Source organism: Felis catus, chromosome C1, assembly GCF_018350175.1.
Source record: "Felis catus isolate Fca126 chromosome C1, F.catus_Fca126_mat1.0, whole genome shotgun sequence".
NCBI classification, from domain to species: Eukaryota; Metazoa; Chordata; class Mammalia; order Carnivora; family Felidae; genus Felis; species Felis catus.
Genome location: NC_058375.1, coordinates 158,674,910 through 158,694,500, shown reverse-complemented (window position 1 = coordinate 158,694,500; position 19,591 = coordinate 158,674,910). Strand labels below are relative to the sequence as shown.

General features: G+C 33.7%; 1 protein-coding gene across 8 annotated transcripts in view; it reads right to left on the bottom strand.

Annotated features, from left to right (window-relative positions):
• UBR3 (ubiquitin protein ligase E3 component n-recognin 3) overlaps positions 1-19,591 on the bottom strand; it is a 244,481-nt gene that overhangs the window by 119,343 nt on the left and 105,547 nt on the right. For all 8 annotated transcript variants that reach the window (XM_023259445.2, XM_023259440.2, XM_023259442.2 and 5 more), the window contains exons 18-20: positions 18,423-18,564; positions 15,877-15,973; positions 2,077-2,218 (exon numbers count right to left, since the gene is read on the bottom strand). In XM_023259445.2, coding sequence (XP_023115213.1) covers positions 2,077-2,218; positions 15,877-15,973; positions 18,423-18,564 — 381 coding nt within the window. The remainder of the gene's footprint in view (positions 1-2,076; positions 2,219-15,876; positions 15,974-18,422; positions 18,565-19,591) is intronic.

Below are 19,591 nucleotides of genomic sequence, written 5' to 3'. Positions count from 1 at the left end.
TGATAAATAAAACATTACTAATTAAATTCAAATAAATTTTGGCTGAAATCCTACGGCATTACATCTCACAGTTTCAAATGAGTAACCTAAAAGCTAAGGAAAAAAATGACTTTCTAAGAATGATTTTCTGAGAAGTTTTCTTAACATGTTCTGTATTAATGTTTTTTAACATTAAACATGGCAGGTGATGAGATGGCTCATTGATACTGATGTTTAGAAAGTTGATTTGCCAATGCAACGTCAATCAGAGTTTTTTCTATTATTATTAAAGTCAGAACAGCTATTACAAAGTTGAGATTTTAAAAAAAACTGTTCATAATCTTGTAACAACTGAAACACTGCCTTCTATTTTTGAGAAAGCTCTATTTGTACATTAAGCAAATGAAAAGACTGAAAAATATAACTTGAAAGAACACAAATCATTTGCAGTAAGGCTCCTTTTATTTTTTTTTTAATTTTTTAATGTTTATTTACTTTTCAGACAGAGAGAGAGAGAGAGAGACTGAGTCCGAGTAGGGGACGGGCAGAGAGAGAGGGAAACACAGAATCCAAAGCAGGCTCCAGGCTCTGAGCTGTCAGCACAGAGCCTGACATGGGACTCGAACTCACAAACTGTGAGATCATGATCTGAGCCGAAGTCGGAGACTTAACCAACTGAGTCACCCAGGTGCCTTGCTCCTTTAATTTTTAAAACATGACTTACTGACCTATTACTTATTAACTGATATCACAGTACTCAGCTTCAGCATCTAATTATTCAACCTCTAAAACTCAATAATTATTTCTAAAAAATAAGAGTAACAAAACTTTCACTCATAAGAATTTTTGTTAAAATTAAACAAAGTAAATATATATAAGGCATTTGAAACAAAATCTGGTATAGGTAAGCATCCAAAAAATGTCTGTAAATACAAGTATCTAATAAAAATCTACCTTTTTTGATGAAGAAAAGAACATTTTAAATCATTTTACTGAATAATCCTCTCAGAAATTAATGAAAATAAACAATTTAAAGACTTTTTTGAGTCACATCTAAAATCTTAACAGTAGTAACTTAATAAGTAAGATGAAAAAGTGGTCAAGGGGTAGAGTTGAATGAATGGGGGGGGTACAGAAATCTAAAAGTATTCTTTCACTACAAAGCAAACATTAAAACGAAATGTGTACTTAACTAAATGCACTAATTATTTCTTAAAGTAATTAAAAAATGTGTATATAGCAATTGGAAATCTGCATAAAAATATGTTTTCTAAAAACCTCTTTTAATTTTTCAAATTCTAATTAGGAATAAGAAACAAAAGGTTTTCTTTGTACCTAATTATGTTTATCGCATGTATAGTCACTTCATTGATATCTATAGTTATTTTATCTATACACAAGTATACAGTTCTTCCATCTTTCATCTCTAATACATAACAGATCATAAATATGCCTGTTATATATATACACCTACTGCACAATATTATGTATACAGTTTCTGAGTACATAGCTAATGTTAGCCAAATATATAAATAAATCTCTTCTATACAAGAAAACCCAAGAATAAAACAAATTCTAGGTAACAAGAGAGCAAAAGTATCTTTTTAGTTTAGAAGGTATTTATCAAAGCAAATTCTTAATGCTGCCACACATAAAACCATTCAAATTCCTCCATGTTGCATTCCTAACCAGAGGGAAAAAGCCAAGAAAGCAACCCTAAACACAGGGTCACTGGCCCTCATCGCTTAGTTTTGTCATTTTAATGGATTCTGGTAGTCGTTTGGTACCTATTGTTTATTTCACCCTCCTGTCATTTTATAGTATTTTACCTTTTGTTCTACAGGAGCCATAAATAAATATTCCTATCTGAAATGGGGTAACATGAAATAGTTTCCCACAAAGAATGGTGTATCTATTCCCTTTTCAACTTAGAATTCACATATACGCAATTATGACATATCTTCATACATCTTTAACGTATAAATACGCTTTGCTTTATGAGTGCTACTTTTATGCAAATATTATGTTAACACTTTTATTTGAAAATTATGGAAATAAATTCTAATCTGAGTCTTTCTATTCAAATTACTACTGTACCTTGTAAAGCAGAGTGAATAGCACAATGTGTAAAGTTTTACAGTGCAAAAGTCTCATGAGACCTTTATAGCTGGGATGGAGTGGTGTCCTTTTCTTATAGGGAGGCCAGGGATTTCCAGGGAACTTTCCACTCTGTTTTAAACTGTAAAAACAAAGCAAAACAAAAATTAGATGATAGATTCAAAATTAAACTATCGTTTAAATAGTGATTTATAGATACTAATTTTTGGTCATATTTTTCTACACAGTACTATTTTAATCAAATTGCTCAAAAATGCCAAAAAGATAAACATAACTATTTTCTCACAATAAACATAACTATTTTTTTTGTATCAGATAAAAATGAATACAGAGTCCCTAAGCTGACAGCTAGAAAAAAAAATGTGAATAGGAAATGTTAACAAAAGGAAATAAACAGAAAGAATACAAAATAAACTATTCAACAAAGAAATTTCCAGTTGAAACAATTGGAAAAAACAAAAACAAAAAAAACCAGATAACCGAAAAACTATCCCACTTAGAAACAGCTGGGAAAGCTGGTGAAAATATAAAATGTAATATTTTTAATGCATATTTCAACTCAAAAAAGAAAGTGAACTTCCCAAGTTACCAGAAAAGGAAGGAATTAACAATGAGCACTAAATACGTGTTTAGTGATGGTTTCAAGTCCTTGAGTAGGCAGATCTCAAGCTATTGGAACTGAGATTCCATATAAAGCTGACACTTTTGAAAAGCTTCACCCTCAATGAAAGGATAACTCACTAGGAGAAGTAAGAGAGCTTGTCTGTTTCTTCTGTGATGGAAGAACAACAGCCTCCCCAGGAAGAAACTAACAATGATTTGTATACAAATCACAGCAGACTCAAGATACAAAAGGCAAATTTTGAGAGAATTACACAGAGAAACTGACAAATTCACAATCATAATAGAAGACATTAACATATTTCTGACAGAAAGCCCAAGAAAAATAAATTGGTAAGGATTTTCAAGATTTTTAACAACATAATTAACAAGCTTGAACCTAAGACAAATATAGAACATCCAATAATTAGAGAATACATATAATTTTAAGTGCACTTAGAACATTTATGAAAATTTACAAAATACTAGGATTGAAAGTAAATTTCAGAAAATATCAAAAGAATGGATATATGGGCCACAACCACTTATCACAAAGCAAATAAAACTAGAAATCCACTACACAATAACTCAAAACTTCAGACATGCAGACATTTTATAACATGATGTTCTTATACATTCAGACATAATTATAATCATAATAGAAAAAATTTTAAATTAGAACCTAAACTATAGAGAAAAAAAATCGTGGAATACAACTACAGCAGTACTTAGAAGGAAATCCCCACATTAAATGCATGTTTTTGTAAAAAGTCAAAATCTAAGTGTCTAAGGGAGGAAATCCAAACTAAATTGAAAGAAGACAGTAATAAGGAAAAAAGAACAAAATGGACTACAAGGGGGAAAAAGAAGTAACAACAAAACCAAATGCTTGTTCTTAAAAAAATAGTAAAACTGACAGTCCTCTGACAAGACTAATCAAGAATAAGAAACAACAAACACAAATAAATAATAGAAATAAACAGGCAAAGACAATTTTTTTATTATATACTTAAAAGACAATAAAAGATTTCTTAGAAATATATAACTTGACAATCCCTCTCAAAAAGGAGTAAAAATTCTAAGACTATAAGCTTTAAAGAAAGTGAAATCAGTTTTAAATTATACCTCCTTCAAAAATAAAACATCAGGCCCAGGTAGTTTAAAAGGTAAGTTCTATCAAAACTTCAAGAAACATTCACATAAATAAGAATGAAGTTGGACCACTACCTCACACCATATGTAAAATTAACTCAAAATCTATCAAAGACTTAAATATAAGAGCTAAAACTATAAAACCCTTAGAAGAAAATAGGCATAAGTCTTTGTAATCCTGGATTAAGCAATAGATATGATACCAAAAGCACAAGTAACAAAAGGAAAAAACAGATAAATTAAGCTTCATTAAAATGAACTTTTGTGCTTCAAACGACATTCAAAAAAGTGAAAAGACAAACCACAACCCACAGAATAGTGGAAAATGTTTACAAATCATATTTCTGATAAGTATTCATAATACATAAAGAGCTCTTAAAACTCAATAATAAAAGTTAATACAATTAAAAATGGGCAAAGGATCTGGACAGTCCTCCAAAGAAGATAAACAAATGGCCAATAAACAAATAAAAATATGCTCAACATCATTAGCCATCAGGGAAATGTAAATCAAAACTACAATGAGATACCAGTTCATACCCACAAGGATTACTATAATCAAAAAGACAGATAACAAGTGTTAGTAAAGATAAGGAGAAATTGGAACCCAAATATACTGCTAATAGGAATGCATAATGCTGAAGCTGCTTTGGTAAACAATCTAGTAGTTCCTTAAACAATTAAACACAGAGTTACCATAAGGCCCAGCAATTCCACTCACAGGCATACACTCAAGAAAAATGAAATATGTCCACACAAAATTTTATACACAAATGTTCATAGCAGTATTATTCATAATAGCACCAAATATCCATTAACTGATGAATGGACCAATAAAAGTGGACATCCTCAGAATGGAATATTACTTGGCAATAAAAAAAATGGTATTGATACATGCTAGAATGTAGATGAACCTTGAAAACATTATGCTAAGTAAAAGAAGCAAGTCACAAAAGACCACATTGAATTCCATGTATATGAAATGTCCAAAACAGGTAAATCCATAAAACAGAAAGTAGATTAGTGGTTGCCTAGGGAATGTAGGGTTGGGGAAAATGCGTGGTAATTGTTAATGAATAATGAGGGTTTCTTTTTAGAATGATGAAAATTTTCTAAAATTATTATGGTGACAGTGGCACAACTCTGTTGAATATACTAAGAACCACTAACTGAATAGTACTTTTTAAACAGGTGAATTGTACTGTAGGTAAAATATATCTAAAAAAAGCTGCCTAAAACAATTTTTTTAAGAAACATAATCTCCAACTCCTGACATAAATTTTAGAAAATAGCAAAAAGATAAAAGATACACAAATAATTCTATGATGCTAATACAACCTGTTACCAATATGAAAACAACATGATTTTAAAAATGTATAAGACTATCTTCTAAGATGGGACACCTGGGTGGCTCAGTAGGTTAAGCATCTGACTCTTTACTTTGGCTCAGGTCGTGATCTCACAGTTCTTGAGTTCAAGCCCCACATCAGGCTCTGCACTAACAGCGCAGAGCCTGCCTGGGATTCTGACTCCTTCTGAAAATACATAAAGATAAACTTAAAAAAAAAAAAAAAAAAAAAAAAAAAGACTATCTTATAAGACCAAACTCTTGCAAGTATAATGGGGAAAAAAATGTTTAAATCAGTAAACCACATCAAGCAATATTTTTTTAAGTGAATAATGACAAGATTGGGTTTTTCCCAATAATGCAAAGATATGTGGATTGTATACCATCATCTAGAGAGATGCAAGAAAAGCACTTAATAAAATTTAAAACTCAATCATAATAAAAAATCCTGGTAGGCTTCCAATAAAAAAGAATCTCCTCAATCTGACAAAAGGTAACTACAAAACTACTAAAGTAAACATTGTATCTAATGGTGACACATGAAAAGTGTTAGGAACAAGACAAGAAGGCTTTTCATCACTGCTATTATTATGTATTATAGTGGAGACTAGCCAGCAAAGACAAGAGAGTGTGTAAAAAACAAACAAAATCATCATTATTCCCAGATAATTTAATGGCCCACATAGAAAATCTTTGTGTGAAAAACAGAGACAAAATCATCACTATTCCCAGATAATTTAATGGTCCACATAATCTTTAAAAATCTACAAATTATTAGAACTAATAAAAGCTCCAAAATCAATTGCATTCTTATTCACTAGAACAAAAAGAAATGATAATTATAGGAAATATACCCTATATCTATAAAAATTTTAAGATAATTCGACTTATAAGGTAAGTCTAATGAAAGATACCAAAACATTCTCAATTTTATGGAAAGAAATTTAAGACAACCTAAATAAATGGAGATACACACTATGTTCATCCGTGGGAGAACACATTACTGTTAGAATGGCATTTCTACTGACTAATGAGTGAATAAAGAAGATGTGGTATGCATATATAATATTACATATCTGTAAAAAAGAATGAAATCTCGCTATTTGCAAAGACACGAATGGAGCCAGAGAGCATAATGTTTAGTGAAATAAGTCAGTCAGGGAAGGACAAATACCATATGATTTCACTCATATGTGAAATTTAAGAAACAAAACAAACAAGCAATGGGGGTGGGGAAAGTAAGAAAGAGAGAGACAACTCAAGAAACAGACTCTTAACAGAGAACAAACTGATGGTTACCAGAGGGCAAATGGATGGGGGGATGGGTGAAATAGGTGATGGGGTTAAGGACTGTACTTGTTGAGATGAGCATAAAGTGATGTATGGAACTGCTGAATCACTATATTCTACACCTGAAACTAATATAACACCATACGTTAACTGGAATTAAAATAAAAACTTAAAAAAGAGATGGCATCTCTATCAAATTAATCTAGGAATTATTCTAGATAATTTCAATCAGTACAATTTCAATCAAAATCCAACATGTTTCATCATTAAATTTGATATGATCATAAAATTCTAGGCAAAGGGCCAAGAATAAACAACTTATAAAGAGAAGAGAGAAGGAGGAGGAGAAGAGTAGGAAGTGGTGGTGGTGGAGGCGGAGGGTGGAGGTGGTGGTGGTGATGGTGGAGGAGAAGGAAGAGGAGGAGGAGGAGGAGGAGGAGGAAGAGGAAGGGAGGGAGGGAGGAAGGAAGGAAACAATATTTGTGATAGCACGGCATTAATTTACAGAATGAACAAAAGAGAAATAGGTCTATATACATGATACCTGATACAGTCAACTGACTTTACTCACAGTAGTTATGCTCTATAAAGTCACCACAAACACCACAAACACCACACTGAATTATTGCTCCTAGGAGAAATACAGAATTAGGTTCCTGCAAATCTGGGGTCAATTTTGTTAATCAAAATTCCAACTTACATTATATTTGCCAATGTCCTTGCAAATCAAGACAGTCCCAGCAACACTGAAAACCTGCTCTGAACATAACCCTTTTCTGTAGAACTCTTAGCAAGTATTTTTAAAATTCCTCCATCTCATGATCTACAGAGCCTGCCTTGCCTGCAAATTTAACATTTTTCACAGTATATTACCTTTTGAAACGTGCAAGCCAGCCAGCACTAGCAAAGTAGGGCTTACCTTTTTTCTGACCCTTGCTAAACATGACAGTAATTTCTTTGGCTTGCAGTCTCATAACAATGTTATCCTCTACACCTTTTTATCAGTCACCATCTCATGAGTCCACAAATTTAGATTTTCAGCTTTTCCATAGCTTCATTACACACTACAGTTGTAATTTTAGCCCCTTTTGGAATGACCCCGTGTACAGATCAGTGAATTTCCTCTACCTTTTTCTGGATGTACCATATTATTGATTCACTACCACTGAACTCTCAGCTAACAACATTATAACTCATGACTGAATGAAGATTAATCTAACAACGAATTTTCTCTGTAAGGCACATCAAAGCCTTCTTGCCCTCAGGAATACCAGACAGCACTTCAGCTACATTTGGGGACCATTTTAAATAGTAAACAGGACAAAAATGCAAAAACAGTTCTAAAAACACTACTAAGTCTAAAAGGACACTTGTTTAAAGTATGAGCGCTGAAACAAGAGGACAGAGCTTTTCTCTGTTCAACCTCAGCTAGGTGCACTCTTCATGTCCACACACACCTGCAAATACCCAGGAGAAAGCTTTAACAAATACCCAGGAGAAAGTATTAACCTGGGGTTTAAACTTTAGCAAGTAGCCAAATTTGCAAATAATGAGGATCAAGTGTTTATGACAAAATTAGCATATTAATAAATCATTGACAAAGGAATGAACTGTTCAATAAATGATCCAAAAGCAACTGGTTTTCTATAGGAGAAAAATAAATGAATAAATAAATCACTACTTGACAAACAAAAATCAATTCCAGGTGGGTTACAGATCTAACTATAAAAAGTAAGACTTGGGGTGCCTGGGTGGCTCAGTCGGTTGAGTGTCCGACTTTGGCTCAGGTCATGATCTCACAGTTTGTGGGTTCGAGCCCCGCATCAGGCTCTGTGCTGACCGCTTGCTTGGAGCCTGTGGCCTGCTTCAGATTCTGTCTTCTCTCTCTGCCCCTCCCCCGCTCACACTTTGTCTCGCTCTGTTTCTCAAAAATAAATAAATGTAAACAAAAATTTTTTTTAATAAATAAAAAGTAAAACTTGAGACCGAATGAACTTTAGACAACCTAATAGAAAAACTGGCAAAGAATAATGTATACACAGTTCTCAGAGCAAGAAACATGTATACACAGTTCTCAGAGCAAGAAACATGAAGAGAAATTAATAGATTTTTTTAAAGCTCAACCTCGAGAACCTAGTAATCCAGAGAATGCAAATTTTTTTTTCAACGTTTTTTATTTATTTTTGGGACAGAGAGAGACAGAGCATGAACGGGGGAGGGGCAGAGAGAGAGGGAGACACAGAATCGGAAACAGGCTCCAGGCTCTGAGCCATCAGCCCAGAGCCTGACGCGGGGCTTGAGATCGTGACCTGGCTGAAGTCAGACGCTTAATCGACTGCGCCACCCAGGCGCCCCCAGAGAATGCAAATTAAAGTGAGCTACACATTCAGCTCTTGAAGTTAAAATCAAAGAATGAACATAAGTATTAATTTTACTTGCACCCAAAACTCCAACAGAACTATGACAATGGTATTTTTTAAAGGATGAAAACCACAACGATGGGGAAAATCAGAAAAGAAAAAAAATGCAAAATTTTGTTAATTGGAAAGGAAATGAGCGCATGGTAACTCAACTAGTAGACCTAAGAAAGCCAAATCACAAGAAGGCAATTGGGAAAACTAAGAATCAATCCAAGTAACACTGCAGAATCCTCAAAAGGTCAGAAACTGACAGCACCTGGTACCTCAGTAGTAGGAGATCGGGAGTAAGAAGTGTTTCTCTCCCACTCCAACAGAATTCTGACTGGAGAATTCATCTCTGGAGAAGGTAAAACACAAGCACAGTTAAAGGAAGGAGGATGGGGAATTAAGGTCACAGTATTCACTTCTGATTCAGAGCCAGGCCTTTGTCTCCTCCCATTCGGTCACAGAATAATGGCAGCCAAACCATTACCTTCTGGGCAATATATGAAATTACTTCTCTGAGGACTCTTTCTAGACCAAAAAGAAAGCTCTAAAGAGACTAACATAAAGGCTGTCAACACACCTGCCTGCCCAAATCACCCTACATTAAAACTCAGGATCTACAAGCTACACCAAGGTACTCCGAGCTCTTTATCAAGAGCAGCCAGAATGATCAGACATCTGAAGAATGCTTCTAATATGGAAGCCAGAGACCAAACAACAGAAAACTCAATTTAGAATAAACAGATATTATGTAAATGGGGGGAAAAAACTAAAAAACAAAACGATATATATCATTAATATACCAGAGAAATGAGTTGCATCTATGATTCAAGATGAGAAAGACATAAAACTAAGTTTGTTTAAAAAAAAAAAAAAGCTGGTTTCTATATACTATTACAGTAGTTATTTAAAAGCATAATTTTCAAAAAATTTCAATAGCTTATGATAAAATATTTCAACTATCCTATTTCATTTAGCATAGATAAGCATGTTTAGTGTTCATTGTGTTTCTTTGTTTGCTAGCTCCTAGATATGTAGCACCTAGATTAATAAAGTATTCCAAAATAAAGGTTATATATTTGTTCAAGGCAGCAGGTAATACATCATTTTGACTGCTCTTTTCAAAAGCATTAATAGAATAATGCAAATGAAAAGCTACATGACAGCAAAAAAATTCCAAGTGATTCAAACCAACACCTAATTATTGACTAGGTTGAAGCAAAAATGATATGTATATAAACTCATACATCATACTTTCAAACATGGGCCAGCAGTCATTAACCTTCAAGATGGGAGATGGGAAGCAATAGAAATATCAAAAATTATTGTTGAAAAAACTTACTTTCCAGCTGAATTTAAAGCAGCCACTGTATAAAAATCACATTTGCGGGTTGGAAAAGGCCTAGACAATAGTTCCAATACTGCCATTAAAAAACATTTTCACTGGGGCGCCTGGGTGGCGCAGTCGGTTAAGCGTCCGACTTCAGCCAGGTCACGATCTTCCGGTCCATGAGTTCGAGCCCCACGGCAGGCTCTGGGCTGATGGCTCGGAGCCTGGAGCCTGTTTCCGATTCTGTGTCTCCCTCTCTCTCTGCCCCTCCCCCGTTCATGCTCTGTCTCTCTCTGTCCCAAAAATAAATAAAAAAAACATTGAAAAAAAAAATTAAAAAAAAAAAAACAAAAAAACATTTTCACTTAACTTCTTTGGGCCACAATGTCCTCATACATAAAATACAATATTGATGGTTTTCCAACTGTTGGGTTTGTGTTTGTGTTGTTGTAGTCTTGTTTTTGTTTTCCTTTTAAAAGCTGAACTGCCCACTAAGGGGTATTTGGAAAGGAGTGAAGAAAGCAGTATGAGCCACCTCCATTCTCTTTAGGCTTTCTCTTGCTGTTGCCCAACCTGCTCTTCCAGTGATGGCCCCAGAGACACTTTGATGCAACCTGGATAGTAGATCTTAAAGGCCTTTTCCAGCAACAAGACCCTAAGATTCTAAACATCTAACCATTACATACAGCAAATGGCTTGTTTTCACCTAAACACTCAGCACAAAAATTTAAAGAAATTTATTTTTCATTAATTTAGCAATTACTAACCGCCTAAAAAGGGCCTAGCACCAAGCTTGATTTTAAAGACATAATAGTGTCAATTTATCCAATCATTTTTCACCGTAATTCTTCACAAGGATTTTCTACTGCCTTCTTGCAAATAAAAAACGATCACACTCAGTAAAATCAGTTTAGCCACTTCTTGTCCCTTAGAAGTAAAAGAAAATGAAAATGACCAGGAAGTCCTACCATTTAGGGTTATTTCCCGTTGTGCTCTAATAAGAACTGAAACAGTCAACTATACAGTCAAATATAAAGCAAATAAAAGGTATCACATGAAGAAAGCAGGTGCTATTATTTCACATACAAAATAAATTTCAAAACAAAATTAAGGTTTACATAAAAACTAATTCGTACATGAAATGTTATCACATGAATATAATAGTTTATACATAAATTAACTTGTAAGAAAATGATTAAAGAGTTTTAGCCTGAAGCTATAGAGTACATTTATTTGTCCTTTATTATTACTGCTTTATTTAAATATACATCTCTTGGGGCGCCTGGGTGGCTCAGTCAGTTAAGCATCCAAATTCAGCTCAGATCATGATCTCACAGTTTGTGAGTTCAAACCCTGTGTAGGGCTCTGTGCTGACAGCTCAGAGCCTGGAGCCTGCTTTGGATTCTGTGTCTCCCTCTCTCTCTCTGCCCCTCTTCTGTTCACCTCTCTCTCTCTCTCAAAAATAAACATTAAAAATTTTTTAATAAAATAAAATACACATTTTTTTTTTAAAACAGAGATTTCCAAACTGCCAAGAAACATCACTGCACTTCAGAAATTACTAAGAAATTATAAAGATATTGTACAGGAAGGAACTCAAAAGCCCAATGGGGGACGTGACAGAATTAGAAAAAATATGGAGAACAAAACAGGAAAGAGGAAAAATTAATAAAAATAGCTCTGAAGATACAGTCTTCTATGACTATGTGAAGTGGGTATAAATCAAACTATGATCTGGTTCTAAGCAACTAATAACACAAAATACGTTACAAAAGACAAGATACCAGAAAACAAAAAAAAGGATACCTCTATGTCAGTATGGGTCTAAACCAGCTTTCTCAGTCTTGACACCAATGATATTTGGGGCCAGATAATTCTTGTTCAGGGGGACAGATCTAGCTAGCTTCTACTAGATGTCAGTAACAACCATCCAAGTCTTCAGACAATGCCAAATGTCCCTTGAAGGATAAAAATCACTCCTGGTTGAGAACTACTGGTTCTCAATGAAGGAAATTAAGTGCTCGGAGCAATTAAGTCTGCTATGTGAAAAATAAAAGATACAATGCTGTTTGCTTTACAGAGTGCCTGGCATATAACAAGCATTCAATAAAGATGTATTGTTAATAAAATTTCCCCTTTAAAACTGATTGCATTAAGTATTTAATGGCTCCCTGAAAACTTTGAAAGTTTGAGCCCAATCCCAGTCCAAATTTCTATTTATTACAAAGTTTAAAAAAAGCAATAAAATTTACTATATACATACTCTTTCTATATTCAAATGACTAGCCACCACTACCACCCCCTGAAAACGGCAGAGCCACTTAAGACCACAGTGTTTATGTCACATTAGGCTTTCCATGCAAATGCTTCCTCCCGTCCATCTTTTTTCAAGATGAACTACTCCAATTTATTTATTCAATGAATATATTCTGAATGCCTACTATGTGCCAGCACTGAAAATAAGTACTAAAGATGTAAAGGGAGAGACAAAAATATCTTCCCTCAAGGAACTAAGAGTCTAGTAAAAGCCTACAAGTAAACAAATAGGTACAAAGCCATATAAAAAGAAGTTGTTAAGAAACCAGAGTACGGAGAACCTGAGACTACCTCTTCAAGGGTTTTAAAGAAAGGTAAAGAGAGATGCTGATGGATGAACTATGCGTTGTTTTTTGTTTTTGTTTTCTAGGGGGTAGGAAGGGTATACTAAAATTCTATACTATAAACTTTCTTCCGATAGGTCTCTGATGGATCATAAATTCAACATATATCTATTACTACACTGTCTTGGCAAAAAAGAAGTTTCAATTATACCTAATATCTACACTTAAACTTTGACAAATACTTTCTCAAGATCAAAGACATTTATATCACTTAAAATTTGTTTTTATGAGAATGCAAGCTGGTGCAGACACTCTGGAAAACAGTATGGAGATTCCTCAAAAAACTAAAAATAGAACTACCCTACAACCCAGCAATTGCACTACTAAGCATTTATCCAAGGGATACAGCTGTGCTGTTTCGAAGGGACACATGCACCCCCATGTTTATAGCAGCACTATCAACAATAGCCAAAGTATGGAAAGAGCCCAAATGTCCATCAATGGATGAATGGATAAAGAAAACGTGGTATATATATACAATGGAGTATTACTCAGCAATCAACAAGAATGAAATCTTGCCATTTGCAACTACGTGGATAGAACTGGAGGATATTATGCTAAGTGAAATTAGTCAGAGAAAGACAAAAATCATATGACTCACTCATATGAGGACTTTAAGAGACAAAACAGATAAACATAAGGGAAACAAAAATAATATAAAAACAGGGAGGGGGACAAACCAGAAGAGACTCACAAATATGGAGAACAAACTGAGGGTTACGGGAGGGGTTGTGAGAGGGGGGATGGACTAAATGGGTAAGGGGCACTAAGGAATCTAGTCCTGAAATCACTGTTGCACTATATGCTAACTAATTTGGATGTAAATTTTTAAAAATAATAAATAAATAAATAAATAGATAAATAAATAAATAGATAAATAAATAAATAAAATTTGTTTTTAAAATATTTAACATATGCTTCAGAAAAGCACAGATAATGGCACAACAACAGACACTCAGATCAATGGAACAGAATAGAGAACCCAGAAATGGACCCACAAACGTATGGCCAACTAATCTTTGACAAAGAAGGAAGAATATACAATGGAATGAAGACAGTCTCTTCAGCAAGTGGTGCTGGGAAAACTGGACAGCAACATGCAAAAAATGAACCTGGACCACTTTCTTACACCATACCCAAAAATAAACTCAAAATGGATGAAAGACCTAAATGTAAGACAGGAGGTCATCAAAATCCTCAAGGAGAAAGTAGGCAAAAACCTCTTTGACCTTGGCCACAACAATTTCTTGCTCAACACATCTCCAGAGGCAAGAGAAACAAAAGTAAAAATGAACTATTGGGACCTCATCAAAATAAAAAGCTTCTGCACAGCAAAGGAAACAATCAGCAAAACTAAAAGGCAACCAACAGAATGGGAGAAGATATTTGCAAATGACATATCAGATAAAGGGTTAGTATCCAAAATCTATAAAGAACTTATCAAACCCAACACCCAAAAAACAAATAATCCAGTGAAGAAATGGGCAAAAGACATGAATAGACATTTCTCCAAAGAAGACATCCAGATGGCCAACTGACACATGAAAAAATGCTCAGCATCACTCATCATTAGGGAAATACAAATCAAAACCACAATGAAATACCACCTCACACCTGTCAGAATGGCTAACATTAACAACTCAGGCAACAACAGATGTTCGTGAGGATGCAGAGAAAAAGAATCTCTTTTGCACTGCTGGTGGGAATGCAAACTGGTGCAGCCACTCTGGAAAATATGGAGGTTCCTCAAAACATTAAAAATAGAACTACCCTATGACCCAGCAATTGCCCTACTAGGTATTTATCCAAGGGGTACAGGTATGCTGTTTCGAAGGGACACATGCACCCCCATGTTTATAGCAGCACTATCAACAATAGCCAAAGTATGGAAAGAGTCCATATATCTATCAATGGATGAATGGATAAAGAAGATGTGGTGTATATATGCAATGGAGTATTACTCAGCAATCAAAAGGAATGAAATCTTGCCATTTGCAACTACGTGGCTGAAACTAGAGGGTGTTATGCTAAGCAAAATTAGTCAGTCAGAGAAAAGACAAATATCATATGACTTCACTCATATGAGGGCTTTAAGATACAAAGCAGATGAACATAAGGGAAGGGAAGCAAAAATAATATAAAAACAGGGAGGGTGACAAAACAGAAGAGACTCTTAAATATGGAAAACAAACAGAGGGTTACTGGAGGGATTGTGGGAGAGGAGATGGGCTAAATGGTTAAGGGGCATTAAGAAATCTATTCCTGAAATCACTGCTGTGCCATATGCTATTTGGATACAAATTTTAAAAAATATGTAAATTAAAATAAAAACTTCAACAACAACAAAAAAAAAACTAAAAAAAAACCTAATAAAAAAAGAAAAGCACAGATAAAACATGGTATTATATGATGTTCAGCAATATAACATTAAGGTTTAAAAATTGGTGGAAACAATACATTAAAAAATAGTCTATAACAATAACAAAAACGAATACTTCATTAAAAAGATATTCTTCAAAACTTTTTTCTGCAATCATCAACATTTTAAACCACTTTGTTAAATATTTACAAATAAAATTCATTTTTCTTTGGCTATTTTCCCAGTTGTGAAAAACACAGCAATATTACCAAACTTTTGGTAGATACCCATCATCTCTGAGATCAGATAATTTTATTCTCTTAACTTGTGCCTCCTCTACTGGTGTGAAAGCAGAACAACACAAAACCAAGTTTTGCATTCTACCAGTCAAACAGCAACTAAATAAGTTTGTTATTTTTTTAATGTCTATTTGTGACATTATAATATTTATCAGATTTTGGATCAAGATCTTGAGAACATAAATATATGGCAGATTTTTTTAAATCTTAAAGTATTATTTTCTCCTCTAAAGATTGAGAGTATACTTTAATCACTGCATATCACATGTGTGTTATAACTAAAGTTTTTCTACATAAATATAAAATATCCATTTTATACTAGCATAACAGACTTACAATGCTGTATATCTGTCCATTGCAGACTGCACGTCTCTACGGTAAACTGTTCGAAGAATGACCATGACGGGGTCAAACTCCTGATCCCAGACTTCAGCTATTATTCAAAAGAAAGTAGAAACAAAACACTGACTTCTTAGGAACAAGGTCAATTTCTGATGACTAATTACATTTAAGTATATTTTAAATTTATAAGATGGGATAGTTTAATTGGATCATATATTTGCTTTAATAAGCTTGATATCATGACTACTTTTCTAAGTCTTAAAAATCATAATTTCATCATTATGAATAGTCTTTTAATTTCAGTAAGAACTAGTGAGCAAAAAAAAAATGTATTACAACGTGATAATGCTGCACCATAAAAGTTTAGTTCATGTTTTTTTTTGTAAAGTGCCAATAGAATGTAAGAAAAAAAACACATTAACAAATTTGAAAACATTCAAAGATAAAAATGTGAAAGCTAGATTAAAAAATTAATGAGCTATTGATTTTCAAGAGTCTTTGTAATATTTTTGGTTTGTAGAAGTGATTAGGAACCATTACCCCATGTGTGGAATGTGTACAAGTGGTGGTATACAAGATGATTTGAAGTGCACAAAGCTTTTAACAATTACACAATTATATTAACATGTATTAAGAACTTGTACATTGCATATAAAACCCATGATTTCATAATCATGCTTAGCATGAGGTGAAATTTAAAGAAGTGAATCCACTCAAGAAAATACAGCATACTATGTATACAGTAACAGAGATGGTATTTAGATGTAGAAAAAATCTACAGCATGGCCTGCAAATAATAATTTCAGAAACCATTGCCTTAAGAGTGTTATCTTTCCTAGATCATTTTTTCACATCTCATTCTAGCAGAATTCTTTACATCTGAAAACAGTAAGAAGCTTAAGCTTCTCTCTACATATCTACTGTAATTCCAATTTCCTGGCATAAGAAACTGTTAACAATTGTCCCTATTTTCATGTAACAGACTATTCATTCGTCTTAAATTATCCTAAGTATGACTTAAGATCCTTAAGATAGGCCTTCACAAAGACCTTTGTTCTTACTTCTATTATCATTTATTGTCCTTCACTTTTTAATCTATTAATTTGTACAACTAAAATGCCAATGCTTTTATCAGAATAAAACCACAGCAATAGAAGAAAACTGTTAGTGATTAACTAGTCTGGCAGGCTTTAGTGTTCTGTGGATTCCCACAGAAGTGTACCTGGGGCCACTTCAAGAGCAAGGAGATGACAAAACAGGCGAGAAGCCACGTCTACTACCTGCACCCACTTTAACAAGAGTAGGTTTGCTTTTATTGGTTTTGTATAACAGATTTAGTTAAGGTTTAGTTGCCCAAAACTAAAGGCTTATCTCAACCACTTTTTAAAAAGCTTTAAAAGTACTCATCTACCCCAACTCTCTCATTTTTACAAATAAGATGTCAAATCCAAACATCACACAAACTAGTTAATCTAATCTTCAAAAGCCCAATGCTCGATCTCAGTGTCTCAAACTTTCCTGTGCATGACAATCACCTTCAGAGCTTATTAAAAAAGCAGATTCCCAGAATCCATCCCGAGAGATCCTCATGAGAACAGACTGAGGTGAGGCACAAGAACCCGTGTTTTTTATAAGGACCGCAAGTGACTAGGACAGAGGTAATCCTCACACCATAATAAGCAGTGTACTATGTGATGCAGCTCCACCTGAGAAGTTCTCTACAATAGAGAAACACTGTGCTTTTCCTTTAATGGAATACACACTGCAACCAGAGACTCGGGATTCACCATTGCAAACTCCTGGAAAAATCCCACATGATAAGGCTTATCCTGCTGGATTTTGCCAAACAGTACATGTTATTCACACCTTCAACATGGGCATCAGTTTTTCAGCTAGACAATGAGTGTTGAGGAAGTCAAGAAGCATGTAAGTGGTACTTCCTTCAAACTTTTAACTTAGATTAGTGAACATGTGAAAGTGAAAAGGACAAGACTGTGAATGAAGACTTCACTACTTGTGGCGCTTGGCAAGCATGTCATCTATGAAGCTAAGGAGAAAACCTTGGAAAACCAACCACTTAAGGAAAAGATTTTATGTATTTACATAGGATGTAGGAAAACGTAATCAGTATCGTATCTGGATTTCAATTTTAACTGTTTCAAGTTAAATTTTGGGTAGGGAGAACTATTTCAAAATCAAACTTAGAGAATAAATAGATTTAAAAAAATTTTTAATATACATTGTTTTATAATTTCTGGTTCATTTACAGCTCATTCACGTATAAAAATGAACTAGAATTCATATATAAAGTTCCTTTTCTAATTCAGAGTCATCTAAGAAGGTTTCCTGTAACATAAAACCATAGATTTGTAAATAAATAGAAGCAATATCACCATATACCATAAAAAAACACACATCTATAAGAAAATTGAGGAATAACTCAAAGACAAATAAATAAAAAGCAAAATGTTTTCTTTACGTACACAACTTACCTTCAGAAAACCATTTCTGAAAAAATATATTTATGTATATAAACGTACCTTTAGGAGTATACATGCCTTGCTGCATAGAACCTCCAGGTTCAAAAACAGGAGCCTTAAAGTCAGCTACAGCTGATAAAACTGATTCAAAGCTGTAACTGCCTGGAATAATACCACTTTTGGGATTTGGATTTTCTGGAATATGATGTATGTGTCAAGAAAAAAATTAATGCCTAAAAGCCAGCTTTATAAAATTATCAAGGTACTCTAGTTTCTAACTATTTTTGTTAAGAGTAATTGGCTGTAATATGTAATACTGGCCACAAGAGGGCTATATAATACAAAAGTTCAGTAACTTTTTATTAATTGTGAATTTTTAAAATATTTTTAACCTACAAGCCTACTTCTAGCTTATATGCTAAAGTAGTTCCCAAGTTTATTTCTCCCCAAAACAAATTAACCAAATTTTAAGAAATGAAAAAAAAAAAGCTTATAAAATTAATCTCCATTCTTTTTTTTTTCTTTTTTGTTTTCAGAGAGTGAGCACACATGAGAGGAGCCCAGGGAGAGAGGGAATCTTAAGTAGGCTCCATGTTCAGCACAGAGCTTGACACGGGGCTCGATGCCACAACACTGGAATCATGACCTGAGTCAAAATCAAGAGTCGGATGCTCAAGCTACTGAGCCACCCAGGCGCACCTCCATTTTCATCATTTTACAAATAATGTTATATTCTCCCTTAGAGAATCAAAAACAGTATGCTAAAAATTAGCCAATATTTTTATGAGCAAAGATTATTTTTCCAAAAACACAAAATGCCATCCTCCAAAAAAAAAAAAAAAAAAAAAAAAAAGAGAAAAAAGATGCTAAACAAAGTTTTATAAAGAAGTAAGCCAGGAAACCACAAAGATCCTTTCCCACTGATTTCACATTAATCAATTAACTTTTCAAAATTCAAAGTTACAGAGGAATGCCTCTGCTGTTACAGCATTGATACACATTATATAATAGTTGAATGAAATCATCAAACAATATCAAATTGCTGCTGCTTATGAAAATCTTCAAGGTTATCAAATGGCATTCCATAGGAGTTATTTCACAAAATGTCAGCCAATTATTCCAAACGTATTCATAATATACAAAGTAAACTTAGTCCAAAATTTATTAAATAAATTTTTATCACAAAATAACAAAATCTTTGTCTAAAATTTTAGTAACAACTTAAAAAA